The sequence below is a fragment of the Podarcis raffonei genome, chromosome 5, assembly GCF_027172205.1.
Source record: "Podarcis raffonei isolate rPodRaf1 chromosome 5, rPodRaf1.pri, whole genome shotgun sequence".
Classification (NCBI taxonomy): domain Eukaryota; kingdom Metazoa; phylum Chordata; class Lepidosauria; order Squamata; family Lacertidae; genus Podarcis; species Podarcis raffonei.
In genome coordinates this window covers 47,518,307-47,535,419 of record NC_070606.1, presented here as the reverse complement: position 1 = coordinate 47,535,419, position 17,113 = coordinate 47,518,307, and the positions used below count along the sequence as shown (strand labels likewise).

Sequence of the window (17,113 nt, the reverse complement as noted above, 5' to 3'; positions counted from 1 at the left end):
ACTTGTTGCTGCTTTTGAGGGCCTGAAGTCATGCTTTTTCTGGGAGAAAGGTGGAAGGGATATGGGAAGGAATTTATAAGCCTTCTTTCAGCAGCCCCTAATCATCTCTCACTGAGTCTTGACAGGAATCCAGAGCAGCATTCCTGAACATGGCCACAAAAATGACTCGCTACAAGCGTCTCAATGGGAAAACCCGACATTCCCTGGAATTGCTTCAGCTAACTTCTTTTGTTCCTGAAACACCTGCTTTAGATAATAAAGAACACCTGTAAGTAGTGGCTAAGGTTTTGAGAGATGTATCTGAAGTGCTTTTTTTCTGGGGGTCCTCAAAGGTACGTGGTACTGGCACCTTCTTTTCTAGAAGAAAAGCACTGGTTAAAAGTGTGGCGTTTACCGTAAAAACATCATGGTGAGTACTGGCACCTATTTTTTCTAGAAGAAAAGCACTGCGTATTTATAATGAGTGGTATTACTGAATGGTGAAGGGAAAGAGCTAAAGAGACCTCTTTTGCTTCTAGATTCCAGAACGTGTGATGCATTCTAGAAGGCATGGGCTGTGTTCTAAAAGGAAGTGGGGCGACCGCATGTCATTGGCTACTGCTGTTTACTCAGATTACGATTATTTTATTTTACTAGATTTATTAGTCACTAGTTACCATGGTCTCCAACTGTCATTTAAAAAATAAAAAAAGATTACACCAATAAAAATTCATATAAAACATTAACATTCTCATACAAACACCTACAATTCATGCCTACAGAAAACAATGCCACCATTGCCATAAAAGCCAAAGGAAGTTTGGCCAGTCCACCAGGAGTTACCCCTACCAAAAACTAAGATAAAGGGCAAGTCGGGAAAAGAAAAGGAAGGGAAATAGTGACTTACTTTTTTTCTATATACACATGAAAGAAAAGAATCAGACTCCTTGAAAAAGGGACAATGTGACATTAGGAACATTTTAGTTTTGTCTTTGTGCTCTTCCTGAATGCACACAAAATTGATGCTGTCTTTTTCACCTCCAGTTACCTGCTCTCAGCTCCCTATGTGTCCCTGGGAGGACTCTCGCCAAATGAGGAGATAGCTAAGGTAGGTGTGTGGGTGTTTATGATAGCTTTGGATGACTAAGACTTTGAGAGCAGAACAAAGCTGCTGGCTAGCCAATCTAAGCTACTGGTTTAACTTACTTTACAGGTCTGTGTATTGTAAAATCTATGGGCTTTGGCTTACAACTCTAATGAAACAACACAGATAAATCGTAGTCTTGCTAGAGCATACTACAGACAATACTTCGGGCTCATCATCACCTCCCAGGTTCTTTGCCGGGCTGGCCCAAGACATTTTGCTGCATGAGGCAGAGTGCCAAATGGTGCCACATCCTTCTTCCAAGTCACAGCGCAGAGCCAGCCAAGTTATTATGATATTTAAGGCAGAGAATCCCACAATGTTCTCTGCCCCCGGTTCCATTCCCACCAGTAGCATAGCATCTCTTCCTCCCCTATGTTCATTTGAGATTTTCCTGACATGCCTTTGGCCTCCTCCACTGCTTCCTTCAGGTTCCTGTTTCTTAATCCACAGCCTCCTTCCCACTTGTGACTGTGTGACTGTGCTTCTCATCTTTCCTTCCACCCAGCTGCTTACAGCCTCTGCTGATCTGAAGTCCTCTGTGAAGTTTGACCTGGTCAAATTGGTCTTTCAGTTCCTCTCGCACTGACTGTTGTGTGGGGTAATCATATTTTATACATGACCTTTCACCTTTAGAAATGAGAATGTTTCTTAACATTCTGCAACTTCACATAAAAGTCATTCCATTGGTGGGCTGACGTAAACACAGACTGCATATGGGAGATACAGTGCTAACCTTTGAGGAGATACCACGTTAAAATTTCCGGAGAAAACCCCCAATTGATAGCCATTTCAGCTGACTGACTGATCAAAATCTGGCAGTTTGAGGAGTGCATTGCATGGTAAGTTATTTTGTTTTTTTGGTGGGGGGGAGACATTGAAATGGCAACACCACAAGGACAATAAATTATGCTGCAGCAGATAAAAAGATGGACTGAAAACAGGTTTGTGATACTTCTTGTCCCTACCCCAAATTTTCATCAAAAAAATCCATGTAGAACTTTACCAGCTCAATGGTGGGTGGATGAGTTATTTGGGGGCCTTCTCAGTTTGGGGGCCTTCTCAGATTTTAAAAGAAAGAAAGAGACCAATATAATATTAATTCTACAAAGCAGAGGTGTGCTTGTTGATATCACCTGGGAAATTGTACAAGTCCCATTGAAACTCTTTTAGCTCCCTTCAAAACTCTTCCACTCTGAGGGAGAAGTCTCAAATTGCTTTGGGCAATATTTTGGCGTAAAATTTAGGTGAAAGTTGTACTTTTTAACATGATCACTTACTGAAGTATAGGCAGCAGCTTGAATTGATATCTCTTTCAGCTGTGTGGGCTCTCAGCCTGGATACTAGTAGTATTTCGTCTCATTCTTCCTATTCCTCTAATGTATCTACTCCTTCAAGCCCAAATGAAGGTGATTACAGTGGTACCTTGGGTTACAAATACCTCGGGTTACAAACACTTTGGGTTACAGACTCCACTAACCCGGAAGTAGTACCTCGGGTTAATAACTTTACCTCGGGATGAGAACAGAAATCGCACAGTGGCGGCACGGTGGCGGCGGGAGGCCCCATTAGCTAAAGTGGTTAACTTCAGGTTAAGAACAGTTTCAGGTTAATAAGAGACCTCTGAATGAATTTAGTTCGTAACCAGAGGTACCACTGTATTTTCTTGACAGTTCGTCTAGGGAGAAAGGAATGTATAGCCTTATAGCATCACTATAGCCTTACAGACCAACAGGACACAAGGGCAACATACACACTCACAACATTGAGTTACTTATTCACATTATACCTTTTATGAGGCATGGGGATATTATTACTTCATTTGGATCCCACCCTTTCTCCAAGGAGCTCAAGATGGCATTCATAGTTTTCCCTTTCCTCATTTAATCCCCACAACAACTCTGTGAGGCAGGTTAGGCTGAGAGGCAGCGACTGGCTCAAGGTCACCCACCGGCTGAGCTTCAGGAATAAGTGGGGATTTGAACCCTGGTCTCCTAGGTTCTAGTCTAACACTGTAACCACTACACCACAGACATTCATGTCTTTATTTAAGGTTGCAGGTCCTTTGAAAAATCGTTCTTTCCGCAAGCAAGCCGGGCTCACCAATCGCTGGCAATTTCCATCCAGCCCAAGTTGTGACCTCCTGGGAATTTCACAAGCGAATAAGGCCACCCGGGTTGGTCTCAATGAGACCTTGATGAGAATGATATCAGGTATGGTCATAACTGAGAACATTGACTAACTGTTTGATTGGAAACCCTCTCTTTCTGCTTCTGCTGGATGACTGTGAAAGCTTTTGAACTTCTTGGTATGGGTGAAAATAGGGCACTGCTGCCATAGAAAAGTAAAGGTAATTCCACAGTGTGTCAGTTTCTAGAACCATGATTGTCTTAAAACTATTCTACAAATCTGTAGCATTAATCTCTTGAGCGGTCTGATTGGAATTAGCACTTCCAAACTCTTCCACTAGAGAGCGATTATGCATCTGTAAGAACTTGACTGAACAAGCCCTGTATCTTTAAGTATACAAGTGTAAGGAGAAGCACGTTTTATTATTCTGTTAATCATCTCTCTATCTTTCTTTCTTAATTGATATACATTGAAGTCTACTGTTTCTGAAAAAAATTATGCATTGGCATACCCAGACAGACACATATTCTATATGTATGTGTGTACACATAAATTATATGTATTTGGGTGAGGTTCAGATTTTGACATCTTATTCACAGGTCCATTTTGGATTGGGCCCAAATCCTCTGTAATTTGCAGAAATATGAAATTCCACTACTGCTGCTATGACATTCTCTGGAGTCTGAAGCCTTCTTTGCTGCCTGTCTCTGACGTGGATGGCATTCTCCATAATTCTTTGCATGCTATTGCAGCTCTCACTAGAACATCCCATCCCTGCAGTTGCATTCCTTGGAAGCCTCTCTGTCATCACCCTAATTTGTGTGAAATGTGGAGCAGGCAGGGAGGCCCTGGGAGTCTCATCTACTCAGGACACAGTTCCTGGTCCAGAACAAATACCAAGGACTGGGATTAGAGGGAAGGTTCCACCTACTGCGATAGACAGGTCATGTTGAAGAAACTACCCAGGAAAGACTCAAAGGCTGAGTACACACCAAACCTTTATTCACATTCAAAATGCATTGTCCCTCCAAATAATAATAATAATAATAATACAGTGGTGCCTTGGGTTACATACGCTTCAGGTTACATACGCTTCAGGTTACAGACTCCGCTAACCCAGAAATAGCACCTCATGTTAAGAACTTTGCTTCAGGATGAGAACAGAAATTGTGTGGCAGCAGTGCGGTAGCAGCGGGAGGCCCCATTAGCTAAAGTGGTGCTTCAGGTTAAGAACAGTTTCAGGTTAAGAACGGACCTCTGGAACGAATTAAGTACGTAACCAGAGGTACCACTGTAATAATAATTCATTATTTATACCCCGCCCAACTGGCTGGGTTTCCCTAGCCACTCTGGGTGGCTCCCAACAGAATATTAAGAACACAATAAAACATCAAACATTAAAAACTTTCCTAAACAGGGCTGCCTTCAGCTGTCTTCTAAAAGTTACATAGTTGTTTATTTCCTTGACATCTGATAATGACACCATGTGATTAGCAAGTCACTGCCCCTGCCCACCTGTCCGATTTGGCTTGACCAATACTAATAAAAAGCCCCTGGAACCAAAAAGATTCCCCACCCCTTTTATAAAGCATTGCCTATCCATTCAGGATCACATCTCACCAAATACCAGCTTCATCCCTAAGCGCTTTTGCGTGGCTATAATGTACTCGTGAACTACGATAATGCCTCTTGCTTGCCTGGATGAAGAGGTGGATGGGTGGGTGTATCTAGACATCACTGACCTTTTTGTGTGTGGAATGTAGCTTACTGCACAAAAGTAAGTCATAGCTGTTGCTCCACCTCAACTTGCAACCACTTTTTGTATCTGGTCCTGCCCCCGAGTGGCATGTGGCCTTTGGAAAGTTCCTGGTGTGGGAGTGCAGCCCTTGAGCTGAAAGAGATTCCCTTCCTCTGATGTGCACTTACATGTTAGATTGCTCTAGGATCTCTAAAGATGGAAATGTCAAATATAGAAATACTATATATCTTACTTTATAATAAAATTGTAAGGAGCTCGACGGACACGTGAGCTGCACCTGGATGACAGAAGAGCAGGCAGGCGGCCCAGGCAGGCAGTTAGGCCCTTCCAACTAAACAATCCTACAATAAATTCCTAAACTCCAAGCATATCAAGCAGTTGCTTTACCTTTCCTTTTCTATACGTGAAATTTTAGTATTAATGGGTGACATCCTATGATACTTGCTTACCTGCAGAAATCCACTTGTGCAACAGGACTTCCCATTTTTCTTCTTCGCCCAACCCCAGGCCTACACCCTGTTCCCAAGGGTCTCCCAATTCTGCAAAGCAGATTTTTGGGAGTTCTGCAGGGGGAGTAGAATAAGAAGTCTCATCATTCAATTTGTACTGAACTGGACTCCACCCTGTTTATTTAAATATGTGTTAACCATATTTTGTCAAACTATTTCAGGATGGTATACAAAAGTGTGAATTAAAATACACACGCACAACATATAGACACAGTTTTAAACCAGCAAATAACTATGATAAAAGCCAAAACCCAAACAACAGAAGACAAAACTAGAAGAAACACAAATAATCTTTGGTGTGAAAACACTAGAATGCCTGGGCAATAGGAAGGAAGGTCTCCACCTGGTGCTATAATATGAACCATTTGATACTTGCTTTCCATGGGCAAAAATACATAGCATTTTTGTTTTGTTTTGTTTCTTTAATCCTCCAGCTGACACTCCCATGTCTGTGAGTGCAGAACAAGAGGACCGGAAGGAAAATGGAGACTTTCAGAATGCGTATGATTTGAAGCATTTGCCAAGCACTCCAAAGCACAAGCATAGACCCAGGTAACTGCCAAATGCCACTGACATATTGCAACTTGGTAAACGGCCTTCAAAGTGGAATTTCCCCATTCTGTCAACCACCTGCATCTCCGCTGTAAACAAAGAAATGGTGTGCATGCATGCATGTGTTCTGGAACTTCCCCACCCCTCCACAGGCCCAACAGACACCATCTGCCCTGTGGGAAGGAAGAGGAAAGAGAGGAAGACCAACACAGGCAGCACCAGGGGCTGCTCCATTCAACTTTTCCCTCTCCCACTAGTCAGGGTCATCTGCCTTCTGTGGGACTGGTTGTTTTGTTTTGTTTTGTTTTGTGAGCGTACGAGTCTTGGTGTAGCTGTTGTGTTTCATCAATGTCGTTGGCTGCTTTGAGGACTCAAGTTTAAAAGCAGAATATAAAGCTACTAAATAAATAAATGTCCTGTCCCACCCCCCCCCCGATACAACAGCACCAGCAAGAGCCAATAAAGTCTTATTGAGGGTGTACTGGTGGGAGCACTGATTTGGCTCTGCTGATCTGCCAACTTCTTAATTATCTCCCTCTTCTCCCCACAAGAAAGTGGCAGTGACTCAACTGCCAGGGGGCTATGTTTGTAGTGCCTCCCTCTGCTACCTCATCCAGTACATTTCAACTTACAGCAGCGGTAGCCCAAGTGGTGCCCTTCAGATGTTGTGGACTACAATTCCCATCAGCCCCAGCCAGCATGGCCAATGGTCAGGGAAAGTGGGAGCTGGAAGGCGTACCACATTGGTCTTACAGTCTTTTTCAGGGGAAAGAAAACATTATTCCTTTCAAATTCACTGAAACATGTTGATTAGCTAGCATTTTGTAACCACATATGCAACCATTTGATATGCATGAAAACGGAACAATTCTAAGTGACTTATATCTTAGCTTCTTGTTTCTCTTTCTCCATTGAGGGTTTCATCCCAGCACAGAACTCCAAATGAGAGCCTGTTTTCTTACACGCAAAAGATCACAGAAGGCATGGAGGCAGGTGGGTAGCACTGCTTGAGCCCCACAGGCTGCTGGAAGTGGCCTGTCATCTCCACAGAAGCAGCTCCAGTTTCACCAATCTGTCTCTCTCTCCCCACCCTCAGATGTAACCCTGGAGTGCTTGGGTTTCCAATGGGAACTTCATCGCATGTACTTCTTCAAATCTCAGGTCCTCTCACAGCTTCTTGCTGCGGCTGTTCAGAAATGTGACTTACAAATAACAGAAAGCAAGCCCCAAGTCGAGAAAGGTACTGGAAGCCATTCCAGAGATGTGTTTATTCAGCCATTCGATCGATCGAGCCAGACATATAAGTCACATTTTGTGTGTGTGTGTTTGTTTAAAATATTTTTAGGCCACTTTTCTGGGCGAATGCCTGTCCAAAGTGGCTTCCAATCAAAAACAACAAACGATAAAAAGACCATGACTACAAAAATTTAAAACTGAAAACTACCACTCAGCAGCACTCTCCCTCCCTTTTTTTGTTAGAAAAACTGAGGTGGAAAGAACATAATTATGCTTATTGTGCCTTTCATGACATAAATCCCATACTAGTCTTCCTTCATTTCTCATGCTTTTGGCAGAAACCAGATGTTATAAGCAGCGTCTCTTGAATAGTCGCAAAAGCAAAGAACTCCTCAAACAGAAGAAAACGATGCCTAGAGTCACAATTGCATTGGAGGTTAATGATCCAGACGTCACTCGATTTGGTAATCCGTTTTTACTTTCGATACGGACACTAGCTACTGATAAAAACAATATAAGTTGGCCATTTTCAGTAGGTGTTAAGATTTTGCCCCGAAAGGCTACGTGAGGGGCTGAGGAAATAGGTGAGGAGTCTCATTAGGGCACCTGCCCTGCCAGGAGTGGCTCCAGATGCCTTTTGCTGACTGAGAAGGAGGACAAGATGGCGCCCTGCTCCTTCCCACATTGGCTCTACTGAAAGCTTGAAGATTGGTGACAGAACAACATCCTCCACTATGCTGGAAAGTAGCAGGCTACTTTAGGGGGTGGGGAAGGTCACAGCTCTGTGGTCCAACAGAGGGGAAAGGACAGAGGGCTCATGAGAAATGGCTGGCCACTTCTGCCAATACCTAAACTTGTTTGGTATTACACTGCTGTTTACAGTTATATACATTGAACAGCTTGCCTGTTATAGGGAGAGGGGGCAGGCCCACAGGTAATGCTAAGTCCATAGCACAGTATTGCCATTTCACTGTATGGGAATTCAGGTCAGGGGACAAGAGGGAACCATTGCCCTGCACTTTTAAGGCTTGGTGAATTTACTGGTGTCTTTATTTGCATCTCCTGTTGATGTGAATGAAGCCTTTGCTGTTGCACTCAAGAATTTATACAACTCTGAACTCGAAGTGAATGAAGAAGATGTTCTGGGAGTCCTGGCTACTGCAGAGGTATTACAGTTCCCTAGCCTGTTCCAGAAGTAAGTAGACATTGGCGCACCATCCTGTCATTGGCTTTAGATGTGGGGACTGGATTGTATAACAGTACAAAACACTGGCCTCCCTGCCTTATGACTTGGTTCTGTGAAATGTCGGTTTTTGTCAAGCATCTGGTGTTGTGCATCTGGAAGTCATGTACAAAGAAACATTTGCGCAGCTCAGCTGTAGGTCTGCCTACCAACTGTTTGCATAGACATTTGCTGCTCTGCAGAGCATTGTGGCACTAGTTACATCGCACAAATAAATCAGTCGAGCAGGATCTCTGGCCATTATTAGTGACTCGGGTGATGTAACAGTGTTTTGCACCTCTCTGTAGCCCAAGTTCAAAGCCAACGTTATAGCATTTCTTCTTGGCAGAATTTTCTGTGTCTCTTGGCATGACCATCCTAAATTAGGCATTATTAGAGTGAGAGAATGGTAGAAAAATGTCCTCCTGTCACCCGGCAAAAGCACAAGTTGACGCCCTTAGCCTGCCAAGAGATGTGGAATGAATCATCTGGGTTGTTTTTTTACTGGAAGACTCTCCTATATTTTTAAAACTGCCTTTTAAAAAAAAGAGATCTGACTGAGCTTGACATGCAAGTCTTGGCGAAGACCATTTTATCTCAGTAGCTGATGAAATCAACATATTTTTAGGACACAGTCATATTTCTTTTTCATACCCATATAGACATATCCACATAATTTGAGCATAGAATTTTCTTACAATACCCAAACACATAGCAGACAGGCAAACAAATTTCCAAAATGCTTAGCAGAGTAGCTGGAAGTAAGGAGTGTTGCCTAGGAATTACAAGATCATATAATGAATTTCACAGAATGATTTTTAATTTTGTTTCATTTTTTTGTGTTTTTATTTATTTGCAAGTCATATTGGTACCAACCCTCAGATTGTTTTAAATATAGGTCACATCCATTTTGGCCTTTTGGGGACAAACATTGCTCTTCATCAAGGGCATTGCCATATAAATAATTAAATTGTTTGGTGATTGGCCATATAAATATTTATTTTAAGATGGTCCTTTCCTACTGCACTACTGTTGGAAAAGATGCTGCTATTTGAACTGGGTTGGGTTGGGTTGGGGGGCAGAACCCAGGTGTAGTAGCAATGATATTACTGAAGCTTTGCCCAAGAGACTGGTGAATTGCTCTCCTGCTTCTTTTTCTCGATTTCTTCTCCCCTTATGCTCACAACTCTCATTAATAGCCTTTTCTCTCTTCCTGCCTCCCAAGGTGTGTGCAGGTTATGAGAAGAAGCATTTGCCCAGCCAGTGTCTGCAGCTATTATTCTGCAGGCTGCAAGGTGAGCTGTAAACCTGATGGATTTGCATTTAGCTGAGCCTGGTGAATGTTCATGGACCTACTTGTTGCTAACATTTGCACCTCTCAAAACAAAATTTTTTTCCCCTTCCAGTAGCACCTTAAAGACCAACTAAGTTAGTTCTTGGTATGAGCTTTCGTGTGCATGCACACTTCTTCAGATACACTGAAACAGAAGTTGCCAGATCCTTCTATATAGTGAGAAGGTGGGGAGGGGTATTACTCAGAAGGGTGGTGGGAATGGGTGATTGGCAGATAGCTGTGATGAGCCTGTTGGCGACTCTTAACGACTGCAATAGGTCTTACAGGAAAAAGCAAGGGGTGAGAAGGTGAAAAATGGCTTTGTCATGTATAATGAGATAAGAATTTGCACCTCTGACATTTTCTAGAGCCCTCTGTGCATGCTTGGCGTTTCTCTGTAGCAACTGGGCTTCTGTTTTCTTGATCTCACTCCATCACCCTCTGATTGCCTCTGGGGGCAGGGCGGTGTCCAGGCAACTTGCTTCTATGCATGCATTGAACACATGAATGGAGGTTTGATAGGACACTATCTGCCACACCCATTCGCTTCAACCTCTTACCAAGCACACTGAGAGCCCCATGTCCAGTGTTCATGTAAAGGGAGGCTACATGTTTACACTGACTGTGTAGCCACTGGGGACACAATCTCTCTCTCCTCCCTCCCAGGTGCGTGGGCTGTGGGTGTCTGAACACCCCATTAGCGGCGCAGGAAGGAAGTTCTTAAAGAAATATGGCCTGTCTCCAAGACAGAAGATGATAATCTTCTGCAGAACAGTGACAGAGGAACACAACCGGGTTTGCCATTGAGTGCAGACTCAGCAGGAAAATAAGAATTTAGCATGAGACTGCTGGATCAGGCCAAAGCTCACCCAATCCAGCAATCTGTTCTTCTCACAGTGGTCATCCAGATCCCTAGGGAAGCACTTGAGATTCCCAGCAAATGACATTGCTCCTGACAGCAGCAAATCTGTACAATATGTGAATTAATCGTATTCGCACTAGACATATTAGGTGTGCACTTAAAATCCAATACTTTTAGTACTTTTAGTGTCAATCTGCATACGATGTCTCCATTTCCAGTTTCCACCACAAGATGGTCCCAGAGTTCAGAATTCCTTTGACACTTTTCTCCCCTCCCTTGAAATCAGTATCAGCAGCCCACCTTGATCACCGAATGTGAGCGATGGATAGAGGTGAACCTTGTTGCACAGCTTGGCTCTCAGATTCACCTGCGGCAGCTGCCCCTGGAACTACTGCAGAAAGTGATCAGATCTTCAAGGTCAGAGGGACGTGCAATACTTTGTTCTATAAAAGGATGCTTTGAGGAGGCAAATCTGGACGGAGGCTTAATAAACAGGTCTTTGAAGGGTTCTGCTGTCTAGGAAGCTACAGGAAGTGGGATCACAAGTCAATTGGGTTCTTTTCATTGATGAAAATGGAGAGCAGGAGTTCTGAGGAGGGCAAATGGATACAATGCTTTCATAGCACATCAGTATATATGGGGGATAGATATGGACCTGCCAATATATATTCTGCAGGACTGCCTTCTGCCAAATACTATACACATCATAGGCATTAGTGTTTTGGGGCTTTATGTAATACTATTCATATATTTATATCCCTCCTCCCTTTCAGATTAAAAAAAATCTATGTGGCTTTCACATTAAAATAATATAATAATATGCACACATTACAACAAGAGTTATAAAACAGCAGATAAAGCAACATAAAACTCCCTCCCCCCCCAAAAAAAAAATCCAGGAGAAATCAAAAGGTCCCCATTCAGTAGCAAAAATATAGCAGCCCATTTATAAAACTGAACCTCCCTGGATAGGTCATTTGATAGGCTAAGTGCCACTGTGGATAAGCCTCTCTGTGTGCTGGCTCTGGATGAGGAATTTGAACTCCCAGTTCTGGAACTCCCATCCAATAGCTTTAATGGATAAAACAGGTTGGGACATAGGCAAGGCACAGGTTACAAGGTGCAGCAGGTACATAAGAGGTATAAGCATGTGGCTAAGTGCAAGCTAAGACATTGATCCAACATGTGACGGGCTCCCTGCACCTTCCTTTTGAAGAGTAGGGCAGGCGCAACTCATAGTGCAACAAGTGGTTGGCATCTTGCGACTAGGCAAGTAAACAGGCACTCATTTGAGTGGGCTGGGTCTGCGAGGTTTGTTCATGTTGGTGTTGGTGTCTCTCTTGTCTTTGGACAGTGGTGCTGGCACTGGCTGGGCCTCCAGTTTACTCTCAGTCATCTCCACAGAAAGGGGAGGAAAGGGTTAAACCTCCCATCCACATAAATAGCTGCTGATAGATAGAATTGGTTAATGTTTTTGACTGTCCACCATCCAGTCATTTCTTAAGAGGTCTATAAACAGTCATTTGCCTAATCCACCCAAGCAATAAATTGGAGAGGCCCAGGTGCTAAGCTATGTGCTGTGAACGACTGTTTGCTTTTCAAAATCACAGATTTGGTGGGTGCTATTTCCTCATTCATTTTGGTAAGCAGGAATGATCAGGTGCAACCTTTGTTTGGAGAAGGAACTTTTAGTACAGAGGGAACATGCCCATCAGATGAAGGCTATTGACTCTTGTGAGCAAAGGATTTAGCAGACATGACGGTTGGTTTTCTTTGGATTCTGCCACTCCACAAGTTGTTTTTAAAATGAAACCTTATATTGACTTGACCAGAAGTTCTCTGTTTTATGGCCACTGTAATTGCTCTCTTATGAAAACCACTGTCCTACCGGATGTGTTATGAAGCAGCAACCTAATTCCGGGGAAAGTCTTACTTAACTTGAGCAAAACAGATTGTTTTTACGGCTATGACATGTCACACTGGGAATTTATGTCTGTGACATGTCACATTGGGAGTAAGAGCCTGCCATGTGAATTAGATTTTCTGTGTGTGACCTAGCTTTGCTAGTGCGTTAACGTTTTCTCACGTGGATTCAGCAGGTTTCCTCTGATTTGCAGAATTATTTCAGGTATCATTTGAATCTGCTTTAGATCTTTGGCTCACCTCTGTCCACTGTCTAGTCCTGGCTGGCAGTGGCTGCCCAGTGCAAGGTTTCCCCCCTAATGCTCATTGATGCAGTGAAGGAGGCACAATTTTCACCGATAGTGGGGGAGGCTTAAATATTTTGTCTTCGCATGTTGCATTCCTGAGAACAATTGTCCCTCTTCACCTTCTGTTGTTGGTTTTTTTTAAGCACACAATGTGATTGCTAATCACATAATTATTAAGGCCCAGAGATTTTGTCAGATGTGGCGATGGGGCTTTTTGCATGCAAAGCAGGTGATCTACCACTGAGCTTCTGAAATGAAGGATGTGCATTTGTCAACTACATTTGACAATGTTTCAGATGTGGCAACACTGTGCCTGCCCTTGTTTTATTCTAGTGATGGAGGTCTGGAGCTAGATAGGAGTCAAACAGTGCATATTAGCAAATACACCCGCCCCCCAAAAAAATAAGATGTAGGGTCAGCAAAGAACGCTTGATCATCATGACAATTCAGTTGCAGTGAGCACAGATGCCAGTTCCTGTGCTGTTCTACAGGGAAGGCTATCACAGCAATAAAGGAACTCAGTAAGAATGTAGCTGCTTCATACTAAGTCAAACCATTGGTCCATCCAGCGCAGTATTGTCTACAATGATTGGCAGCAACTCCCAAGGGTTTCAAAGAGGGAGCTTCTCCCAGCACAACCTGGAGATTCTGGGGTCCTGGGACCTTTTGCCCGCAGTATAGATGTACATCCACTAGGGATGGAGGAGAAATTCAGTACACATTTAAAGTCAAATCTATCAAATGTAATAATAAAAATAATAATAAATTTATACCCCACTCATCTGGCTGGGTTTCCCCAGCCACTCTGGGTGGCTCCCAATATAATAATCATAACAACAACAACAACAACAACAACAACAACAACAACAATAATAATATTGCGACAAAGCATCAAACATTTAAAACTTCCCTAAACAGGGCTGCCTTCAGGTGTCTTCTAAAAGTCTTCTAAAATTTGCACTTTCCAGAACAATACGTGAACAGGTACCTACATGCACTTATTCAAATTTCATGAAGTTCTCCAAGCAAACAATGATTACAAAAATGCATATATCAGTGGGAAAGTGTGTGTGGAAATGAAGATACAAGTGAAAACACATACAAAAATGCAGTCTGTTAGGGAGGATTGCTTTCAAAAAATGTATACATTACTCAAAACTGCGTATTAAAATGTGTTTATTAGGAGAAATTCACACTAAGATGCTGATGAATTTTCAAGAGGGTTTTTTTTAAGGCAAATTGCTGCAAAATGTGGAACATTGATGACAAATGAGTAACAGAGAGAATCAGAACTGACAGACCTTTCCAGCCCTAGATCCCACTAGATCCCACGGTCAAGGCCATTCTCCTAGCTCCCACTTGATCACATAGCTATGGGGACATTAAATGTCTGTGGTTGGGCATTGGAGAAGATCTGTTCCTTGTTCCTGAAGGTAATCAAAATCAGATATCTGAGAGCTGTGCTATATCAAAACTGAGAGTTGATGAAGGGGTGAGAAATAAATTATTGCTGCTTTCCCACCACCATCCATTTCAGATTCTTGCTTCCGCTAAAACACTTGGTGGCTCCCAGGGGCAGCTATAAGCTCCTTGTTTTGCAGATTTATTTATAGTGTTTGGACAGAATGTCTGCTTTTTGTAAAGATCCCTTTCCCAATGACTTTTAAAGACTGCCTGCTTTTATTTCCAAATTGTTGCTGAAAGCTAGACACATTTTCCATGCTTCTTGTCTTTAAATAGACTCTTGTCTTATCTGAGCAGTTCATTAACTTTGCCCTTCTCGGAAAGCAATTAGCTTCCTCCCACAAAAGTTTTTAAGAGCTGTCCTTAAGTTTCCTCGCTGCCATGTGACTTTCTCAAAAGCTTCTGTCTAGTTAAGTAAGATTCTGCTGAACATCTTCTAGCCCCTAATCTGTAGAGGGATGAAGACAGGAAGATGGGTTTTTACTATGTTAGCTCAAAAACCAAGTAGTTTGCAAGTCAGAGGTCCAAACTGAATAGGCTGAACATCAGGTAGGCCACTGGAGAGGTAAAGGCAACACTGGCCTAAAATACAAGGTCAGGAACACAGGAACACCCAAGAAAGCAGGTGCATCATTGCATGAAACAGGAATAAACCAATAGCAGAAGTACAGGAAACCCCAAAGGCCTGAGAAAAAACAGTGCCTCTGCAGTGACAGTGACAGTGACAGGACACACAGTGTCTTTGTTTCAGACGATATCTCATTCTGCAAAGGCACCTTTAATATTAATATTGTACTGATGTTTCACAATTTAACTTTGAATGTAGCCAAGGTTTGCTTGGGACTTTTGACTTTGCTACATCTTGTCCCGGCCCCAACAGAAATCTGAAATGTACGCATGAAAAACTGAGCATTTGTGTCTTTCAATACTACTGAAATGGTTGTTTTTGCCATTTTGGGGACTTGTAACTTACATGTCATGTCAAGTGTTCTGTGTGGAACTGCAGTTTAAAAATATGCCTGATGACATGCTGATCAATGCGCTAAAGTAAATTGAACTAACTTGAAGCGGTTGTATCCAGTTCTTAAAAATAAGCAAAACAGGAAAATATGGTTATCTGAGGAAAATAACTTACACTTAATATCTACACTTAAAAATAATGATGTAACTATTTGTTTAGACAAATAGAGACACCATACAAACTGGTAGTTCATAAAGATTTTGTTTTGCCTTGCAGGTTATTTACTTTCAATGAATTTCATCTCCTGCGAACTGCACTATGCTGGGTCTTCCTACAACAGAATCCCAAAATTCAGATAATTCCATCTTACGATACCGTCCTCACATATTTTAGCAGGTAATTAAATGTATTTTTAAAATCCCTACTCTACACACCTTCACATATCAACTGTACATATTTTAAAATTTCTATAAAGTGTAAAAGCAAAATCGCTCACGGAGCAGAAAGTCTTCAGCTGCTGACACTGTCCTCCAATATGGTAAAGAAACAGCATTAAACACACACACATATGAGGGGATAAACCCCAAAATATAAAAATACAAATCTTCAGCACTAGAGAGTTTGAGGGCCCCTCTCAACAGTCAGTATTTTGCAGGAGGGATTCAAGCATGTACCAGAAGTTTAGGTTTGCATAATTAGGCTGTGTAGGTACCAATCTATTTGTAGCACGGAAATGTAGTTTTGCTCAATCTGGAATCATCTATGCTCATGTTCATCATGCTGCTTTCATTCTAGATTAATTCTAGATGCTGGCATCCACAAGGGTTGGTGTGTTTTCTGGGATACGTATTTGAAAATCCTCCCCTTGGTGAGATTACCCACCTTCCCATCACTGAGCATACCTCAGGTGAATGAAGAAGGAAGTGGTGATTGCATCATAGTATACACCCACCCACAATTTCATTGGACAGGTGTGGATACACACATTGCTCTGCTGCCTACCTCTATCTTCAAATACACCAAGATAATGCAGAATCAATCTGCAATGAGCTTTTATTATTTTGTATGAAACCAGTTTCCCAAGAAGTGCTTTTCAGGGGCAAAAAGTAAGCAATAGCCCTAAATTGTGTGTGGCTTACCTAGAAAAAAAACCCAAGAGCTTAGTCTCCTTTGATTTTAGAATAAAATGTTCTATGTGCACACCCTTAGAGTGGATGAAAACACTCTGTTGCCCTAGCCTAACAAATCCACTTAAAAAGATTTCCTCTGGTTAGGAAAGTGATGAGGAAATGCACTGAAAAGTGTGGCATGAACAGTAGTTAACAGGAAGACATATACACAAACAATTCAGAACAAATGCTCAACAAAGACCAAATACAATCTGACCTCCACATACACTTGGTCCAGGTGAATGAGGATGAATGCTCAATAAATAGGTCATCTGGGAAAACCCAGAGTATGCCTGCAGCTGAAGACACTAGGCACTTCCAGGCGCCACTGTTTTTGGGTGGGATTCAATCACATATTTTGTAAACTGCTTTGAGGGTGCAGAAGGCGGTTTTGGAGAAGAAAGAGAGGAGGGGGTCAGTCAGGAGAACCAATACACCGGCTGAGGTAGGCTCCACATTCACCTTTTAGACTGAAATAATAAGCAGCAAATGGATTTCAAGCCTCCCACATGAAAATGCTTTTCATTATCTTCGTTCTTCCCGCTGTCCTCAAACAGATCTTCTTGACATTGCTGTTTTGTTG

At 42.4% G+C, this 17,113-nt stretch overlaps 1 protein-coding gene across 1 annotated transcript in view; it reads left to right on the top strand.

Moving 5' to 3' along the window:
• BTBD16 (BTB domain containing 16) overlaps positions 1 to 17,113 on the top strand; it is a 28,808-nt gene continuing 11,695 nt past the window's right edge. Inside the window, exons 1-11 of the mRNA XM_053388997.1 lie at positions 1 to 268; positions 1,024 to 1,087; positions 3,177 to 3,336; positions 5,956 to 6,073; positions 6,990 to 7,066; positions 7,170 to 7,313; positions 7,648 to 7,773; positions 8,390 to 8,504; positions 9,757 to 9,826; positions 11,013 to 11,143; positions 15,638 to 15,757. Coding sequence (XP_053244972.1) covers positions 150 to 268; positions 1,024 to 1,087; positions 3,177 to 3,336; positions 5,956 to 6,073; positions 6,990 to 7,066; positions 7,170 to 7,313; positions 7,648 to 7,773; positions 8,390 to 8,504; positions 9,757 to 9,826; positions 11,013 to 11,143; positions 15,638 to 15,757 — 1,244 coding nt within the window. The 5' untranslated portion in view covers positions 1 to 149. The remainder of the gene's footprint in view (positions 269 to 1,023; positions 1,088 to 3,176; positions 3,337 to 5,955; positions 6,074 to 6,989; positions 7,067 to 7,169; positions 7,314 to 7,647; positions 7,774 to 8,389; positions 8,505 to 9,756; positions 9,827 to 11,012; positions 11,144 to 15,637; positions 15,758 to 17,113) is intronic.